The following is a 15,113-nucleotide window of genomic DNA, read 5'->3' as shown; positions in this document are numbered from 1 at the left end:
TGAGTAAAAAATGATAAAAAAGTGAATCCGTTTTCCAATTAATAACTCATTTATTCAACTTTTTTTGTTCTTTACGTTTAATACTTAATCCTTAATTCCTACGACAATATCACTCTTTGCACAAGGGCATAATAATTATTATTAAACAGTTGAAAGAAAGTTTCCCGCTGATTGCATCCGACGATTTCCGATAACCACTCAAACATTCATAATGATAATAATATTCACCAGTTATTATGTGATTTTCTGTGATTGTTTTGCATCTTGAATTTTCATATTCTTCAATCGAGCTGCGATTCCGCCCTCTTTACCAGAAAATTCGTGATTCAAATTTTCCTCCTCCCTCTTCAATTGAATTTGCTCCTGTTGCAATTTCGCTGATAGTATTTCATCTCCTTGTCCTCTTATCTCGTTCCATGCAAAGTCAATGTCCTCAGCTTTAGTAAGATGAGTGCATACTGCAAAACGGATTATTAATTTCTCCCGACAAGTCGCAGCAATCAGGTATATGTGCTTTCTCGCCATTAATCGATCAAGAAGTTGGCGAGTCAGTGAATTGTCACCCTGAAACATTTACACATTTCATCAGAATTATGAGTAACAAATTGAATTTCATTGCTGCGACTTTTTCAAGTCAGTTACCTTCATTCTGAAGCAGATGAGTCCCATAGATCTTTGGGTTACAAGTTCGAATCGCTCGTCTGATAGAACGTGTGATTCAAATCTCTTCGCCATTTCTATTGAGTGGCGAATGTGTTTTTGCAGTCCCTCGACTCCGTATAATCGCATCACAAACCACAATTTTAAAGATCTGAATCGACGACCAAGAGGAATTTGCCAATGCTAGAAAAAATCATTGACGATAAATAATATAGATCACCTAAAATCGTACACCTCCTCATTGGATTAATTTGCAGGTTCATTATCTCAAAAGTCTTCACTCGAACATTAAATCCCTCACTGCAGTTGCTGATCTTCATCATCATTTCATATCAACAATTAACTTCGATTCAAATCGTAATCCATGAATTTCATGTAAATTTCTTTAATCCCGGAACTTACTCTGTAATCAGGTGCTAGTCCTTGCTTGTCATGTGCCAAATAAATTCTGTCAACGTTGAAGGCATTAATGAGTTGTCCAGCGTCTTTCACCCTAAATCAGAACAGAAAGTACAAACTGTTAGGATCAAGTGGGAAATTGTTTTCGTTTTTTGAACCGTTACATCGCATGTTACAGCGCATGATAATTCTAAATTCTGGCTCATAATCGAAAACTCACCACATGGCTGAGCAATCAAAGTTAGTAAGAAGCCACTTGTGTGGATTGAAATTGAAAGAATCAGCATATTCCACTCCAGCCAATAAATGTTGGTACTCGGGGCATACGAAAGCAGCACCTTCAATGATTACAAATCAGTCAGGCAATACTGCCTATAATCATGATATTCTGCAGTCAACATACCCGCATAAGCAGCGTCTATATGAAGCCATACATTATTTTCTTTGCAGATTGGTCCGATCTCGTTCAAATTATCGAAGGCACATGTCCCCGTAGTGCCAAGGGTTGCCACCACATAACAAGGGATCAGACCAGCTTTTCTATCCCTCTCCATCGCTTCTAAAAGTGTTTTACCACGAAGACAGCAGTTCTCGTCAACTGGTAGCAATCTCATGGGCATTGATCCTAGGAGTCCCGCCTTTTCCACAGAGGAATTCGATTGGTCTAGAGAGAATAGGAGAGTGGAAGGTAAGTGGTGAACAATGAAAATGAATATTGAGATGACAATAGAATTTGGTTTCATTAAGTTACCGGAGGTATATGCCACGAATTTGGTTTTTAAGAGGGGACCATCTAGATCTGGATCTTGACTTTTCATATGTCTGACCATGCGCTCTTTCGCTGCCAATAGGCCGACTAGAGTAGCCTCACTAGCAGAACCCTGAAAATTATCATTTTTAGAGGATTTTCGGATGAGTTCCATACGTTGCCCACACTGAGAAAAAATTATTCTTCGGCCAAATATATTTAATTACCGCCAGTAAATCAATATGAGTACTTCCATAAGAAATGTTAATGGCAAATATATTTTTTTGAAATTAGACAATATACTCCAAAAAAGAATTTTATTTTCTCAGTGCATGTCTGCGAGTTTTAAGTCTCAAGTTTTTTTCTGTTCTGTACCGTTGGCTCGTTGGTCTAGGGGTATGATTCTCGCTTAGGGTGCGAGAGGTCCCGGGTTCAAATCCCGGACGAGCCCTCTTTTTTATTTTTTTAATAGGTCTTATCGAAATATTTCCGCGTTCTAAAATTGACTTGCTATTTTACATTTTTTTATGGATTCTTTTTGTCCGGCCTTCAAACAGCCACATACTGTGCAATGAGTACCACTTCGTGATAGTGATGGTTCTCGTATTAACGATCGTCTCGACTTTCTATTTCTGTCAACGAGATCGTCCACAAGTGTTCCGCACGCGCATTTATTTAATATGTTTGAGATTTAGAAGAGAATTTACGGGCCTTACCCTTCCGGTAGTTCGAGATATTTCGATATACTTCGAGATCGATTTCCTTTCTCCTTTTTATATCGGGATATTATTATAATGAATACCTGTAGAACTCCACCACCAGGTCCTTCACTGCAGTTCAAAAATTCTTTTGGCAATCCCATCATTTTTCCTAGCCAGTTCATAGTTACGACTTCCAATTCAGTACAAGCAGGTGATGATATCCAAGAAAAACCAAGAGTTGTTATTCCGGCACTCATCAACTCACCCAGTACTGCTGGGTATGAATTGGCAGTTGGATAGTAGGCATGGAAGTGTGGCGAATTCCAATGTGTTACCTATTTACGATGCATACATGAAACCATTCGTTCTACTTTTACAATTTATCCGCACATGTTCACTGAGAGAAGAGTTTACCGAATTTCATAGAATTATTATTCAACCGGAGCTCCTAGTGAAATTTACCAGAAATAACGACACTTTGGTATTTTTGATATTTGTCATTATGAAAAAAATATAATGCTTATCAATTAGATTCTGGAAGTGACTAAATGGCGATTCCAATTCTGGCCTTTCCTAAAAATCAATTAAACAATTCATCAGACACTGACTAATTTAATTGACAGAAATAATTCACTAATCACAATGGCATTGTTTATCCCATTAAATTGGGATCCAATGTCTAACAAAATGTATGTCTTCGTAATCCTTTCTCTCAGTGTTCTTGCGCCGTAAGTTGAGGAATGCACTCACTCCTGGTAAAATAACCCGTTCTACATCACTCAAAACTTCCTGCCAAGATTCTGGCTTCTCCGGAGCTTCGGCGGGAACCAATTCGCTCAAATACCCAGGCTCCACACTCGGTAGAACATCTCTCTCCCTCAGAGTATCATTATAGTTAACAATAAAATCGAGGGTCGCCTTCCCGAACTCGAGAAAATCTTTGTTCTCCATGATTCCGGGTTAACACTTTGGCAGCCTACAAAGATTTGTTTTGTTTTTCAATTTTCGTTGTACACTTTGCACATAAAAACTGGTGAATCGTCACAATATACCCTCGAAATATGTCATCTGATTACACAGTAGGAAATGTATACTATTAGTTATTAATACAACAGTGAAATTCGCGCGATTTTCATTTCGTTATAACGCGATTTATCGAAGATTCACTGTGGAATGGACCACAGAAGATGAAGGTGACGAATTTATACCTCATACAGCATTCCAAACTTTCACCTGACTTTCTCTATAATTACTGAAAATGGACATGAGTTAACTACATCTGAAGTTACGTTTGAAAATATTGCGATAAATCTGTCTTTGAGATGAAGTCATTTCTGGGTAAATTTCCATTTCCGAGTCAAGGTCACTAAAATATCAATCACGGTTGGGTCAGTTGAATGCACTTTGAATTCCGCGATGACCATATAAAAAATCTATCAATTTTACTTCTAATGGGTATTTATTTATTTTCTAATAGAGAAATTTGAGAAAGTAAAAATTTCATACCCACTTCGCAGCTTAGAGTATAACTACAATATAATAACACGTTAAAATACAGATTATAATATTTACCAAGTTCAAAGAAAGTTCTTACACTTCGAATCGAAACTGAGTCGTGAAAATGAGTCGTGCAACGTGGAGGTATGAAAGAAAAACCAATCTCATGAATTATTAATAACCGAAATAATTGAAAAGTTCGTTAATCATGAACTCTCGTGAGAGACTGCTCCAAGATAGGACTCAGTGTCTTTTATATATCTTCTGTGTAGATGGGGTGTATGAGTTTTTCTACATGCATGAGCTATTTTCCGTTCTGAGGCTGTTCTAAGGAAATTGTTACTCTCAGCAACCACCACCTTTTGTATACAATTTTTTTTTTCTGCATGTCGATGTTCATTGGAGCGTATTGTCTGTAGGGATAACCGCAGAGTATCCATTGATTGGCTTATGGAAAATCTAACGCGGCCGTTACTTCCCCGATATTACATAACTCGTATTATCTGGTACCTAGGAGAACGGAATACCGATCTTCTTGTAAGAGGCTGACCCTGACATTGAGTTTACGAATCACTGGATTTTACTACGAAATCGTTGATAATTGATCGCTAGTTATCATAAGAAGCAGCAATTTATCTCAGCCTTATGGATGGGAGGATCAATTTCCTTACGTAATTCGAGGACATGATTTTTTTTCTGCCCATCGTTGGGGTCAATGGAATCGCTCATTGCCAATAGAAGGCTGAATGAATTCTTCGCCAAATCATGGCATTAAAAAATTATTTTTGAAAATTTTCTTAAAGGGTCTGTTTAAGTGCAGATGAATTTCACAGATCTTGCGCCTCCTCAATTTTTTTTCTTGCCGATTTCTGCCGCTCACCTGTCTAGCAGGCAAATTAAAGAGCGGCTCGTTGGTCTAGGGGTATGATTCTCGCTTAGGGTGCGAGAGGTCCCGGGTTCAAATCCCGGACGAGCCCAAATTTTTCGAGAATTATTCATTTTTTATTACGGCTGTCAAACGGCTGCAGCCCGTGTCGAAGCGCTGATTATTAACTCCATCATTCTCTCGACAATCGGTTATTCAATCTATGTATTCAGTTATACAATAGTCGATCATTATGCATCACTTGCGTAATGGATGACTGTAATTATAACACTAATATGATCGAGGGAGTTTAAATATTATCCATATTTTCCGGCCATAATTTTTCTGGTTAGTCTTCAAATGAATGAGTGGTTTTTCCACGATCAGCGAACTATTCTCTTTAATTTTATCTAATACACCTATCATAAAAAAATTTATGATTCATCATTAATTCTTTGCCGAGAAACAATTATTCTGTGGGCTAATCCTAACAAGGAAGCAGTCCATAACAAAAAAAGTATTTCGCGAGCTTGAAAAAACCGTTTTGCCGTTTTATCGTATAATATATTATATTTTTTTTAATAATTCACGTATGTGTCTATCTGGGCGAATGGACATATGACACAGCGGGTGGAGGAAACAATTTTTTAATGTCATTTTTACCAGTTTCTTTATTCACCAGATTTCCATTACAACTCCAAAAAATCGGAGAATTATAACAGAGTTACAAGCTAATGCATTTTGAGATGAGGTGGATATTTCATATATCTTATATTCTATTTGAATCAATTGATTTGGATCAATCAATATTTTAATCAGATTCTTCTTGGACGTTGCAAGGGGATGCATGAATTTCATCACACTGTCCTTTTATCTCGTTCCATGCAAATTCAATATCCTCGGCGGTGGTATGTGCAGTACATACAAAACGAATCATTAACCGTTCACGATGAAGTGCAGAAGAAACGTAAATTTTCTTCCTGTCCGTTAATCTCTGGAAGAGTTCTCGCGTGAATGCATCATTACCCTGAAAAATCGGACAGTCCGTTAGAATGATGGGAAGATTGAATTTCATTGATGTGAGTGTGGCAAGTTTGCAATTACCCAAATGGTGAAAGAAACGAATCCCAGGCAAAACGTCGTGACGATTTCAAAGCGGTCGTCAGTTGATAAGGCATTTTCAAACTTCTCGGCTAAATCTATTAAACGACGGATGTGCTGTTGTAGACCCTGAACTCCGTACAACCGCATGACAAACCACAATTTCACAGCCCTAAATTTCCGGCCCAGGGCGACTTGCCAATGCTGAAAAAAAAATTTTTAATTGAGCGAAATCTTATACAAATCATTCGTGCAGTCATATAATAATTAATCAAAAAATTATCCCTCTATTCACGATTATTATTCTCTCTTCTTTCATAAAAGTTCAAGCTTTATTCGTGAAATAGCTTCAAATTTTAATGAAACCGCAATGTAAGCTATATTTATAATCTATAGTTAATTCCAGCGGTAAATTTTGCGAAAGTGTATGCACTTACTCTGTAATCTCGTGTTAGCTTCTGGTTATCATGAGTTAAATAAACTCTTTCGACATTGAAGGCGTCGATGAGATGGTCAGTGTTCTGAACCCTACATCAGACATAATATATATATATATATATAAGTATAAGAAAAAATAAAAATCCCCAAAACAATTTATCAAAAGGCTCACCACAGGGCTGAGCAATCGTAATTAGTAAGAAGCAACTTGTGAGGATCACAATTGAAGGAGTCAGCATATTCCACTCCTTTCATGAGGTATCGGTATTCAGGGCATACAAAAGTACCACCTGTAAACGCGAGTAATAGATTTTCCGAAATAATCTATAATTGACGAAATAATTGTTTATATACCTGCGTAGTTAGCGTCAACGTGAAGCCACAAATGGAAATTTTTGCAGATTTTACCTATGGCTTCCAAATCATCAAAGCCACAGGCCGTACTCGTTCCGAGGTTTGCAACTACATAACAAGGAATGAGTTTAGCCTTTATATCAATTAACATCTGTTTAATGAGGGTTAAATAACTAAGGGCGCCATTCTTATCTATCGGTAAGAATTTCATATTCATTGAGCCCAAACGTCCCGCTTTCTTGACATACGGATTCGCGTCAACTGAAAAGGATAAGAACGTCAAAAATAAGTAATAAAAAATAAATGTAATAGTAGCCATTTCAATGGAAAAATTAATGGTTTTTCCATTTTTGGTTCTACCTGAAGTATAAGCCACCAATTTCGACTTGATCACGTCGACGTCCATGTCCGGTTGCAATTGTTTAATACGACGAACCATACGATCCTTTGCTGCTAGCAGGCAAATTAATGTTGCCTCGCTTGCAGAACCCTGGATGTTATAATTTTTATACATCTTAATGATAAAACAAGTGAATTTACAAAAATCACCAGAAATATTTTCAACTAAAAATGACCTCTATGACTCCACCACCCGAGCTTCCTTCACCATTTAAGAACATTTCCGGTAGTCCTATCAACTTTCCTAACCAATTCATAGAAATGTCTTCCAATTCAGTGCTGGCAGGTGATGATATCCATGAGAAACCGATTGTTGATAATCCGGCGCATATGAGCTCGCCGATCATGGCTGGGTAGGATGAGCTCCCAGAGAAGTAGGCGTGGAAGTTCGGTGAATTCCAATGGGTTAACTATTTTTATAGCATAAACAGTAATTTTGGAATAAGGCACTTTTAGTCCCACAACCACGAATTCCAATAATCTTTTCTCTCAATTATAATTGTTTAATAATTTTTTTAATGCACTTACTCCGGGCACTATTAAATGTTTTACATCCTTCAAAACTTTCTCCCAAGTTTCCGCTTGTGTTGGCACATCGGTTGGTAATAATTTCGCCAAATATCCGGGATGAACACTGGGTAGAACATTTTTATCCTTCAAACTATCATTATATTCGACTATGAAATCAAGCGCTGCCTGTCCGAAATTCAGAAAATCTTTATTGTCCATGACTTTAGGCTATTGTTCCCGGGATCTAAACAATCTGAAATTTGGAAAATTCTACCGAATTAATAGATTTTAATTAAAACTTTCGATTATAATTCAAGTGGAGGAATTTCATGAAGTCAATGACTGACGATTACTGGATTTCTTGATATGAAAATCTCGCTGCCAGTAAATCGATGATTTTTTTTCTCGTTTGTGCAGTCGAATTCGATCTACAATATACTACACTCGATCTTGACTGCATCTGCCTTTTTAAAGAGGATTATCGCTTCCCACTCTTTTCTTCTTAATTGAATGTTTTTAAACACTCATATCTTAATTTGTATTTTTTTAATGATATTTTATTTATCGACCCATTTTTTCTGTCAATTAATTGACTCTTGTCTCCATTATTCTCACATTTTAAGTTTTTGTTTTCTTTGTATATTCTTTCCACTAAATGACAATTTGATGACTCTATTTTTGTTATTCCATGTCTATTTTTAGAATCGCCAATAGGAAATTGATAATATTTTTCAACATCATTCAATTGAAACTTTTATTATTTCGACATGTTCGACATTTTAACGATACAAAGATGCAATATTCCTTTGATTATTTTCAATATACATATCATCAGTTTTTACTTTCATCACATTTTAATTACTGCTCCAACCGGATGAAAATATATAAAGAACGAATATTATCGGGATGGTTGGTGACAAGAGCATTGAAGAACCATATCAGACTGCTCTGTTATCTCTTTCCATGCAAATTCGATATCCGCCTCAGTGGTATTAGCAGTACATACTGCAAATCGGATCATTAACCGTCCCCGATGAGTGGCAGAAATCACGTAGATTATCTTTCTGCGCATTAATCGCTTAAGAAGATCCTGCGTCAGTGCATCTTCACCCTGAAATATCATCCATTTCATCAGCAATAACGAAAACAAAGTTAAATTTTGAAATCGAGAGTGTTTTCAGTCTAAAGACCTTCATCCTGAAACAGATGAGTCCCAAAGATCTCGGCGTGACAATTTCAAAACGCTCGTCACCATTCACGTAATCCTCAAACTTTTTAGCCAAGGCTATTGCCTCCTGGATGTGGTCCTGCAAACCCTCCACCCCGTACATCCGCATGACAAACCATAATTTAAGAGCTCTAAATCGACGGCCTTGTGCAATTTGCCAATTCTGAAAACATACATACGATTTTCACGAAATACCGTGAAGTTTTGGAGAAACTATAATTTTATAATTATAATTTCCAACTCAGGGAATTTGAGTCGTAAATCTTTGCCAACGTACGCACTTTGTATTCATATTTCTCGTTTTCCTTGGCATGAGTCAAATCAAACGATTCATGTTGGAAGGTTTCAATAAGATCATGACTATGTTGAACCCTATATTAGACAAAGAGTATAAAGTAGAGATCAAAATCTGGCGAATGGTTTCTGGGAATGAACAACTTACCACAAAGCTGAACAATCGTAATTAGTAAGAAGCCATTTGTGTGGGTTGAAATTGAAGGAATCAACATATCCCACTCCATTCATGAGGTATCGATATTCAGGACATACGAAAGCCCCACCTTCAATCATAATTATAGAGTACTTTTTAGATTATTCATATTTTCTCGAATATTCTTTATATACCTGCATAAGCAGCGTCTACATGGAGCCATATATCGAATGCTCTGCAGACGTGTCCTATTTCAGTTAAATTATCGAAAGCACAAGTGCCAGTGGTTCCGATGTTTGCGACCATATAACAAGGAATGAGGCCAATCTCTATGTCTTTTAATATCTCATTGATGAGTATCAGATAGTTCAGGGAGCCATCGTCCTGTGCTGGTAGCAATTTCATTTTCATGGAGCCCAGAACTCCCGCTTTTTCAACAGATGAATTTGCCTCTTCTGAAAAGCATTAGCAAATAGATATCAATAGTTTAAATATAACAGCAACAGTCTGGGCCCCATTATTTTGTTATCTTCGGTGTTTTGATGTACCTGAAGTATAGGCCACTAATTTAGATTCCAAATTCTCGTGATCTAAATGTGGGCTTTCGGTTTTAATTCGTCGAAGGGTTCGCGTCTTTGCTGCCAACAGGCAAATCATTGTTGTCTCACTCGCTGAACTCTGAAAGTTGTGATTTACCGTAACTATTAAATACAATTAGAGAAGATGGAAGACGACTTTTACGGTAAGTTATTGTTGTAACATTTTTAGTCAGTTTTATCATGGGACAGAAATAATTACTTCCAGCATCCCACGGCCACCTTTTCCAGTGTCACTCAAGAACTGCTCTGGCAACCCTATTGCCCTTCCTAACCAATTCATAGTCAGATCTTCCAATTCTGAGACGGCAGGTGATGACATCCAGGAAAAACTGAGTGTTGATAATCCAGCGCACATGAGCTCGCCGATTATTGCTGGGTAGGAAGTGCCGCAAGGGAAGTAGGCATGAAAATTTGGTGAGTTCCAATGCGTTATCTATTGTTATTGCATAAATATATCATTATATCAGAAACATTCATTCCATGTGAACGATACGACTTTCCGGGAAAATATTGGAAAGTATTTTAGTCCAGCAGTCGCAAAAAATAGATTCGATTATTTTTTTCATTCAGTGATTCATGTCAGTCATGATTCCTCAATAACTTTTGAAATTTACTTACTCCTGGCACGATTATCTCCTTTACGTCCTTCAACACCTCCTGCCAAGTTTCCCCCACCTCTGGAGCTTCGGCTGGCAGCTTTTCTTTCAAAAACCCAGGCTGAACACTTGGCAGAACATTTCTATTCCTTATAGTATCATTATAGTTAACAATGAATTCAAGGCTTGCTTTACCGAATTCAATAAAATCTTTAGCATCCATGCCTGCCGGCTGATTTTTATCCAATCTGAAATTTTCAAAACTCGAGGGTATTAACGAGTAATTTCATTCAGATTAATTATTCCGAAATAAATGAAGCAATAATAAAATTGGTTATTACCCATTCTCATCATTTAAAATCAATGCCATAATGGATCACTGATAGTAATTACTGTTGTCTTCGAAGTCAACGAGATGTTGAATAGAACTATCGTATAGTTTCTGATTATGGCAATGAACTGTACTCACTCTTAACTACCTCAGCCTTTTTAAAGGCGATTTTTGATTCCCACTTTTGTCTCGTTCAGTTTTAAGTTTTAATCACAACTCGAATTAATGTTGTTTATATCTCCTTATCTTTGGTTTTCCATTTAACTTCTTCAATTGACTTATTTTTTTTAAATTCCTTCATTTCCTTTCGAATTTCTCCAGATTCGGTTGGGTTTCATAATGTGTATCTTCCGTAGCAAATGGCACTTTTATGACTTCATTTATTTTTTATATTATTTTCGATGGACATTAGTTTCTGCCCTTGTAGTTAAAAATATCTTTGAAATTATTCTATTACTAGGCTATCATGCGTGTTGTCGCGCGTTCCACCTATAAGTGACCGCTGTAGCGACCAATAACATCCTCGTAATCATGGAAATGATCAATAGATCCATTCGGAAGCGAAACTAAAATAAAATGGGGGGGAGGCATTTCACACTGTTTCAATGAAAAAATGGTATTTTTCACACCTAGGACGGAAAAATTGAACAAAATACTTTTCTCAATAAATGAATATAAAAATTCTAAAAAAAACATATATCATAGAATACACGTCAGAAAATCACTGCTTAAATATCAGAAGGGTGTTTCGCCATAGGACCTGAGATATTAATTATTTAATGAGGCAGCGGTAGTCGAGGTGCAGTGGTGAGATCACTACAGCGAGCAAGTCGTGTGACAAGTCTGCGACGCTGAGCGGATGTTTTAGTATCTAGAAAGTTGATACGCAATTATTCATATCTAAATTTATTCACCTTCTAAATAAAATTTTGAACAGAACAGAAAAAATGCCAATTTATTCATTTTTAAAAAATGGTCTATTGGTCGGCTTCTTCTACCTAAAGGCAGAAGAAATAGCTCACATCAAAAACGTGTTAAAACCCATCCAACTTAATAGAACATGGGAAAATTAACATTGGTTTATTTTTTCTGTGGTCTATTCAATCAGGGATAGATGTTCCTCCATCGTTATAATTAATTTTTCCGTCGTTTTTTGGTCTTCATAGAGGCAGGCATGAGTGCGTATCCTCTTGGAGGAAAAAGTGACGGTTTTTTTGTAGACCTTCCACGGGGGGCGTAGCTCAGATGGTAGAGCGCTCGCTTAGCATGCGAGAGGTACCGGGATCGATACCCGGCGCCTCCAAATTCCTTTTTTTTTCTTCACTATGATATCGCAAAAAATATGCCGGAAACAAGCAAGAATCAGTCTCACTCTGTCAAATATGGAAAAAACGGTTATATCACATTTTTTCAGTGTCCGGGATGATTGCGCGAGCATAACAGGGAATGAAAGCGGTTATATATCGGCTTATATGTGATCCGTATATACAGATATACATACCAATGTTCTCAGATCGCGCATACTGGATGCACTCAACGAAATTAAATCCTGGGTACGATGTAGTGAGTAGAAAGAGAGAGTAGCAATGTACAACCTGCATGAAATGAGTTTCGTGGAGCGATCGAATTTTATGCAAATGTAAAAATGCATAACACAAAGGGGGAAAAAATATATTTCAACCAAAATTAACAGAATGGAGTTCCGAACTTTGCCTTTTCCAGTGAGTACGAATACCATTATTTTCACCCCTCGTTTATTCCCATTATTTTTTTTTCTGTTACAATTTCTGCTTTTTTACATTTCTTTATTCTCGGAGATGAAGACCATGGCGACGTATTTTCTTGGGTGGACAAGGAGGAAAATGAGAAATAAGGGAAACCTCCTACCACAGCCGGTGCCGGAGGAAGAGAAAATGCGGAGGGCATTGATGTAGCAAAAGGGGAAAACGACAGTGCAAAAGAAGAAGAGAGGAGAGGGTTTGCGAGGGATATATCGAACCGAGGGAGTCACAGAGGCGGAGTCGTTTCACAGTTGCTATGGGAACGTGTGACACTCTCTCTCGTGTTTTCACCCGCGTGTGCAGGAGTACCCACAGGTTCTCGAGAACCTGCAGGCTCTGGAGATGCTGGGGGTTTATGGCTCTCGTGCCCTCTGCCCAAACCTCCAGATTTGGTCACTTACCAAACGGAAAGACTTCCATCTTCATTTTCTTGTCCATTGTCAATGGTGGACGAAATTAAATAACCATCAAACCTTGTCCTCCAGTTCACCAATAGGTTTTCGAAAAATATACAGTTCCATCCGTTATCCATAATTAGTAAATCATTCGTATCCGTAACACTCTCATTTTCTTCAGTGTTTGTCATAATTCCTTTCTTTCTTTGGTACATTCACCTGAACGCTTAAAAGATAGGGTTCAAAAAAATATCTGAGTTATATGATTCTCTTGATTCTTCATGGAACGAAAAAATTCGAATTTCATATTTTACCTGAATTTCATAGAATTTTTCTATTCTACAAGACGTCTTAATGAAGTAAAGGGCCCCCAAAGGACGCACCCGACTAATTGCAAAAAATCAACGTAATGTTTGCTCATATTTCATACCACGAAGAGGTAACATTCGTTATTAAACATGCCATGAGAGATGAAAGTATGTGAAATTAAAAGCCTTCTGGTTCGAAAAACGATTTCCAACTAAAAATTCATAAGTGCAACGAAAATGAAGGCCATGTATAAATATATACTAGAATTGTCGTACATATTCACCGCAATTTTGGTGAAGCGTATGTGGGGGTTAGAAGATGTCGCGAGAAGCGACCGCGCGTGGTAATATACGACGTACATATGATCCAGAGTGGAGGTCCACTGAATGAGACAGACAAAGAGGAAAAGGTAGAAGATAGACGGTTTTGGATGACATATGCAGAATGTAGCCACCTCTATATTTTACTGTGGAGCTATTTCGTGTGAATTTACGGCGATCTACTGGGCTTTTCTCTTTTCCGCCTTTTCATTCTCACCTAAACCCACCCTCTCAAATGCGTTTCAACCCTTCTCTATGTTTCTTTTTTTTTTCACTCTCTTCTTTTCCCCTCTCTTCTGTGCACTTCTACATCTCACACCTCTTTGGACGACTTGCAAAAGATAAAACGCGAATATCATTCGCGCATCACCCAATGAACTCACTCCCTCGCGTGTCAAAGCACTTTCCTTTTATTCCTGGTGATAACATAATTCTCGGTTGAATTTTGTCGTTATTTTTTATTCAACTTTCTTTTTGCTCAGTGTCATTCATATCCAGTTTTTCATATGGCGATATTCGCGTGGTTCGTGAAATAATGAAACATCAAACTGAATATTAAAATGAAGTCCAAGTGTTCACGTCTGAAATTGAATCTAAATCGACGTAAGAACGATTTACGATTTCTCTAGGCCCTTTGGAAATGCCGGAAGTCGATATTTTCGTTTTTAATCGAATGACGAGATCGATGGTTGTAAAAATAATTAACGATACGTTAAGTATTCGAAGAATTAATTGCATTTGCAATTGATTGCATTTCCCTAATATCGACTAACATACTTGTGGAATTTATTGAGTTTTTCAAAAGATCAATGCTTCAGGTAATGCATAATTTTTCAATGGAATGTCCATTCATCGTAGACAATAGCTTTGCCCTGATTCCTCGTCTCGATTTTTATGTTCGCTATTTATATTTTCTTCGTATAATCAAGTCATGCACACTCGCGAAAAGATCATTTAAAGCGGGTAGGACAGTAGTGAATTGCAACGAAACCCTGGATTCTTGTGGCTCGTGAGAGTCAGCAGAAATACAGATCGGTAATTCACATGAATGGAACAAGAAATGGGGTGCGCGGTTGCCTGGAGAAAATTGGAACTGTCGTGGGTGTTACTTTTATGACCATTTGTTACACTTCCCAGTAGGAACCAACTCGCAATTGAGGGATATAGATTAGAAGCAATGCCACCTAATTGAATTATGAAGGAGAGAAGAATGTCTGAAGCTTTGGTATCATCCGAAAAACTCCGCGAAGATTAATCAAAATTTTGAATAGGATCAGTTGGACCTGTGGAATAGTCAAAATAAAGTTTGATGGTGATGGAGACGAGGGTATGTGAGGCCAGATTCGTATTCTGCACCAGTCTGGTGATAGTGTCCCAGTCGTAAAGCCAAACTTTCTCATTGGACAGTCTGTCTCGTGAAAATAGAAGACTCAAATGTCAGTCGACCCCTGG

General features: G+C 37.5%; 3 protein-coding genes and 3 non-coding genes across 9 annotated transcripts; 3 read left to right on the top strand and 3 right to left on the bottom strand.

The window, feature by feature from the left end:
* Positions 1–30: 30 nt before the first annotated feature.
* Positions 31–4,167, bottom strand: LOC105273510 (aromatic-L-amino-acid decarboxylase). 3 transcript variants are annotated; one of them, XM_011315992.1, is made up of 9 exons: positions 4,081–4,167; positions 3,259–3,484; positions 2,610–2,843; positions 1,811–1,940; positions 1,463–1,723; positions 1,280–1,397; positions 1,063–1,153; positions 643–843; positions 31–564 (listed from the first exon to the last, which is right to left on the bottom strand). In XM_011315992.1, the coding sequence occupies exons 2-9, from the start codon at positions 3,457–3,459 to the stop codon at positions 235–237; spliced, it is 1,566 nt and encodes a 521-aa protein (XP_011314294.1). In that variant the 5' UTR covers positions 3,460–3,484; positions 4,081–4,167; the 3' UTR covers positions 31–234. The 3 variants fall into 3 exon arrangements, with proteins under 3 accessions (XP_011314294.1, XP_011314293.1, XP_011314292.1); XM_011315991.1 differs by lacking the exon at positions 4,081–4,167 and adding an exon at positions 3,561–3,667; XM_011315990.1 differs by lacking the exon at positions 4,081–4,167 and having other exon boundaries at positions 3,259–3,667.
* Positions 2,187–2,258, top strand: TRNAP-AGG (transfer RNA proline (anticodon AGG)). The gene has a single exon. It is a non-coding gene; the product is annotated as a tRNA-Pro (tRNA).
* Positions 4,168–4,910: 743 nt separating the features above from the next.
* Positions 4,911–4,982, top strand: TRNAP-AGG (transfer RNA proline (anticodon AGG)). The gene has a single exon. It is a non-coding gene; the product is annotated as a tRNA-Pro (tRNA).
* Positions 4,983–5,545: 563 nt separating this feature from the next.
* Positions 5,546–8,100, bottom strand: LOC105273511 (aromatic-L-amino-acid decarboxylase). Of its 2 annotated transcripts, XM_011315994.1 has the most exons (9): positions 8,026–8,100; positions 7,691–7,925; positions 7,339–7,572; positions 7,124–7,253; positions 6,764–7,024; positions 6,582–6,699; positions 6,409–6,499; positions 5,975–6,175; positions 5,546–5,897 (listed from the first exon to the last, which is right to left on the bottom strand). In XM_011315994.1, exons 2-9 carry the CDS (start codon positions 7,889–7,891, stop codon positions 5,682–5,684), a joined length of 1,452 nt encoding a protein of 483 aa, XP_011314296.1. In that variant the 5' UTR covers positions 7,892–7,925; positions 8,026–8,100; the 3' UTR covers positions 5,546–5,681. The 2 variants fall into 2 exon arrangements, with proteins under 2 accessions (XP_011314296.1, XP_011314295.1); XM_011315993.1 differs by having other exon boundaries at positions 7,691–8,069.
* Positions 8,101–8,570: 470 nt separating this feature from the next.
* On the bottom strand, positions 8,571–10,748 carry LOC105273550 (aromatic-L-amino-acid decarboxylase-like). The gene is made up of 8 exons (XM_011316045.1): positions 10,548–10,748; positions 10,129–10,362; positions 9,879–10,008; positions 9,525–9,785; positions 9,343–9,460; positions 9,182–9,272; positions 8,863–9,063; positions 8,571–8,783 (listed from the first exon to the last, which is right to left on the bottom strand). Exons 1-8 carry the CDS (start codon positions 10,746–10,748, stop codon positions 8,571–8,573), a joined length of 1,449 nt encoding a protein of 482 aa, XP_011314347.1.
* A 1,338-nt stretch (positions 10,749–12,086) lies between these two features.
* On the top strand, positions 12,087–12,159 carry TRNAA-AGC (transfer RNA alanine (anticodon AGC)). Its single transcript has one exon. It is a non-coding gene; the product is annotated as a tRNA-Ala (tRNA).
* Positions 12,160–15,113: the final 2,954 nt, after the last annotated feature.

Source organism: Fopius arisanus, unplaced genomic scaffold (assembly GCF_000806365.1).
Source record: "Fopius arisanus strain USDA-PBARC FA_bdor unplaced genomic scaffold, ASM80636v1 scaffold00005, whole genome shotgun sequence".
Lineage (NCBI taxonomy): Eukaryota > Metazoa > Arthropoda > Insecta > Hymenoptera > Braconidae > Fopius > Fopius arisanus.
Note: the sequence above shows the minus strand (reverse complement) of the source record. Positions and strands in the feature narration are given on the sequence as shown.

What these genes read in the sequence shown, in the direction of transcription:
- LOC105273510 (XM_011315992.1), bottom strand. Translation starts at nt 3,459, where the DNA reads ATGGAGAACAAAGATTTTCTCGAGTTCGGGAAGGCGACCCTCGATTTT. An exon ending in AACGGGTTATTTTACCAGGA is followed by an intron (nt 2,844 to 3,258) that starts GTGAGTGCATTC and finishes CATCGTAAATAG; the next exon opens with GTAACACATTGGAATTCGCC. An exon ending in TATAGACGCTGCTTATGCGG is followed by an intron (nt 1,398 to 1,462) that starts GTATGTTGACTG and finishes TAATCATTGAAG; the next exon opens with GTGCTGCTTTCGTATGCCCC.
- LOC105273511 (XM_011315994.1), bottom strand. Translation starts at nt 7,891, where the DNA reads ATGGACAATAAAGATTTTCTGAATTTCGGACAGGCAGCGCTTGATTTC. An exon ending in CGGGTGGTGGAGTCATAGAG is followed by an intron (nt 7,254 to 7,338) that starts GTCATTTTTAGT and finishes TATAACATCCAG; the next exon opens with GGTTCTGCAAGCGAGGCAAC. An exon ending in AGCTAACACGAGATTACAGA is followed by an intron (nt 6,176 to 6,408) that starts GTAAGTGCATAC and finishes TTTTTTTTTCAG; the next exon opens with CATTGGCAAGTCGCCCTGGG.
- LOC105273550 (XM_011316045.1), bottom strand. Translation starts at nt 10,748, where the DNA reads ATGGATGCTAAAGATTTTATTGAATTCGGTAAAGCAAGCCTTGAATTC. An exon ending in ATTAGTGGCCTATACTTCAG is followed by an intron (nt 9,786 to 9,878) that starts GTACATCAAAAC and finishes AATGCTTTTCAG; the next exon opens with AAGAGGCAAATTCATCTGTT. An exon ending in ACGAGAAATATGAATACAAA is followed by an intron (nt 9,064 to 9,181) that starts GTGCGTACGTTG and finishes GTATGTTTTCAG; the next exon opens with AATTGGCAAATTGCACAAGG.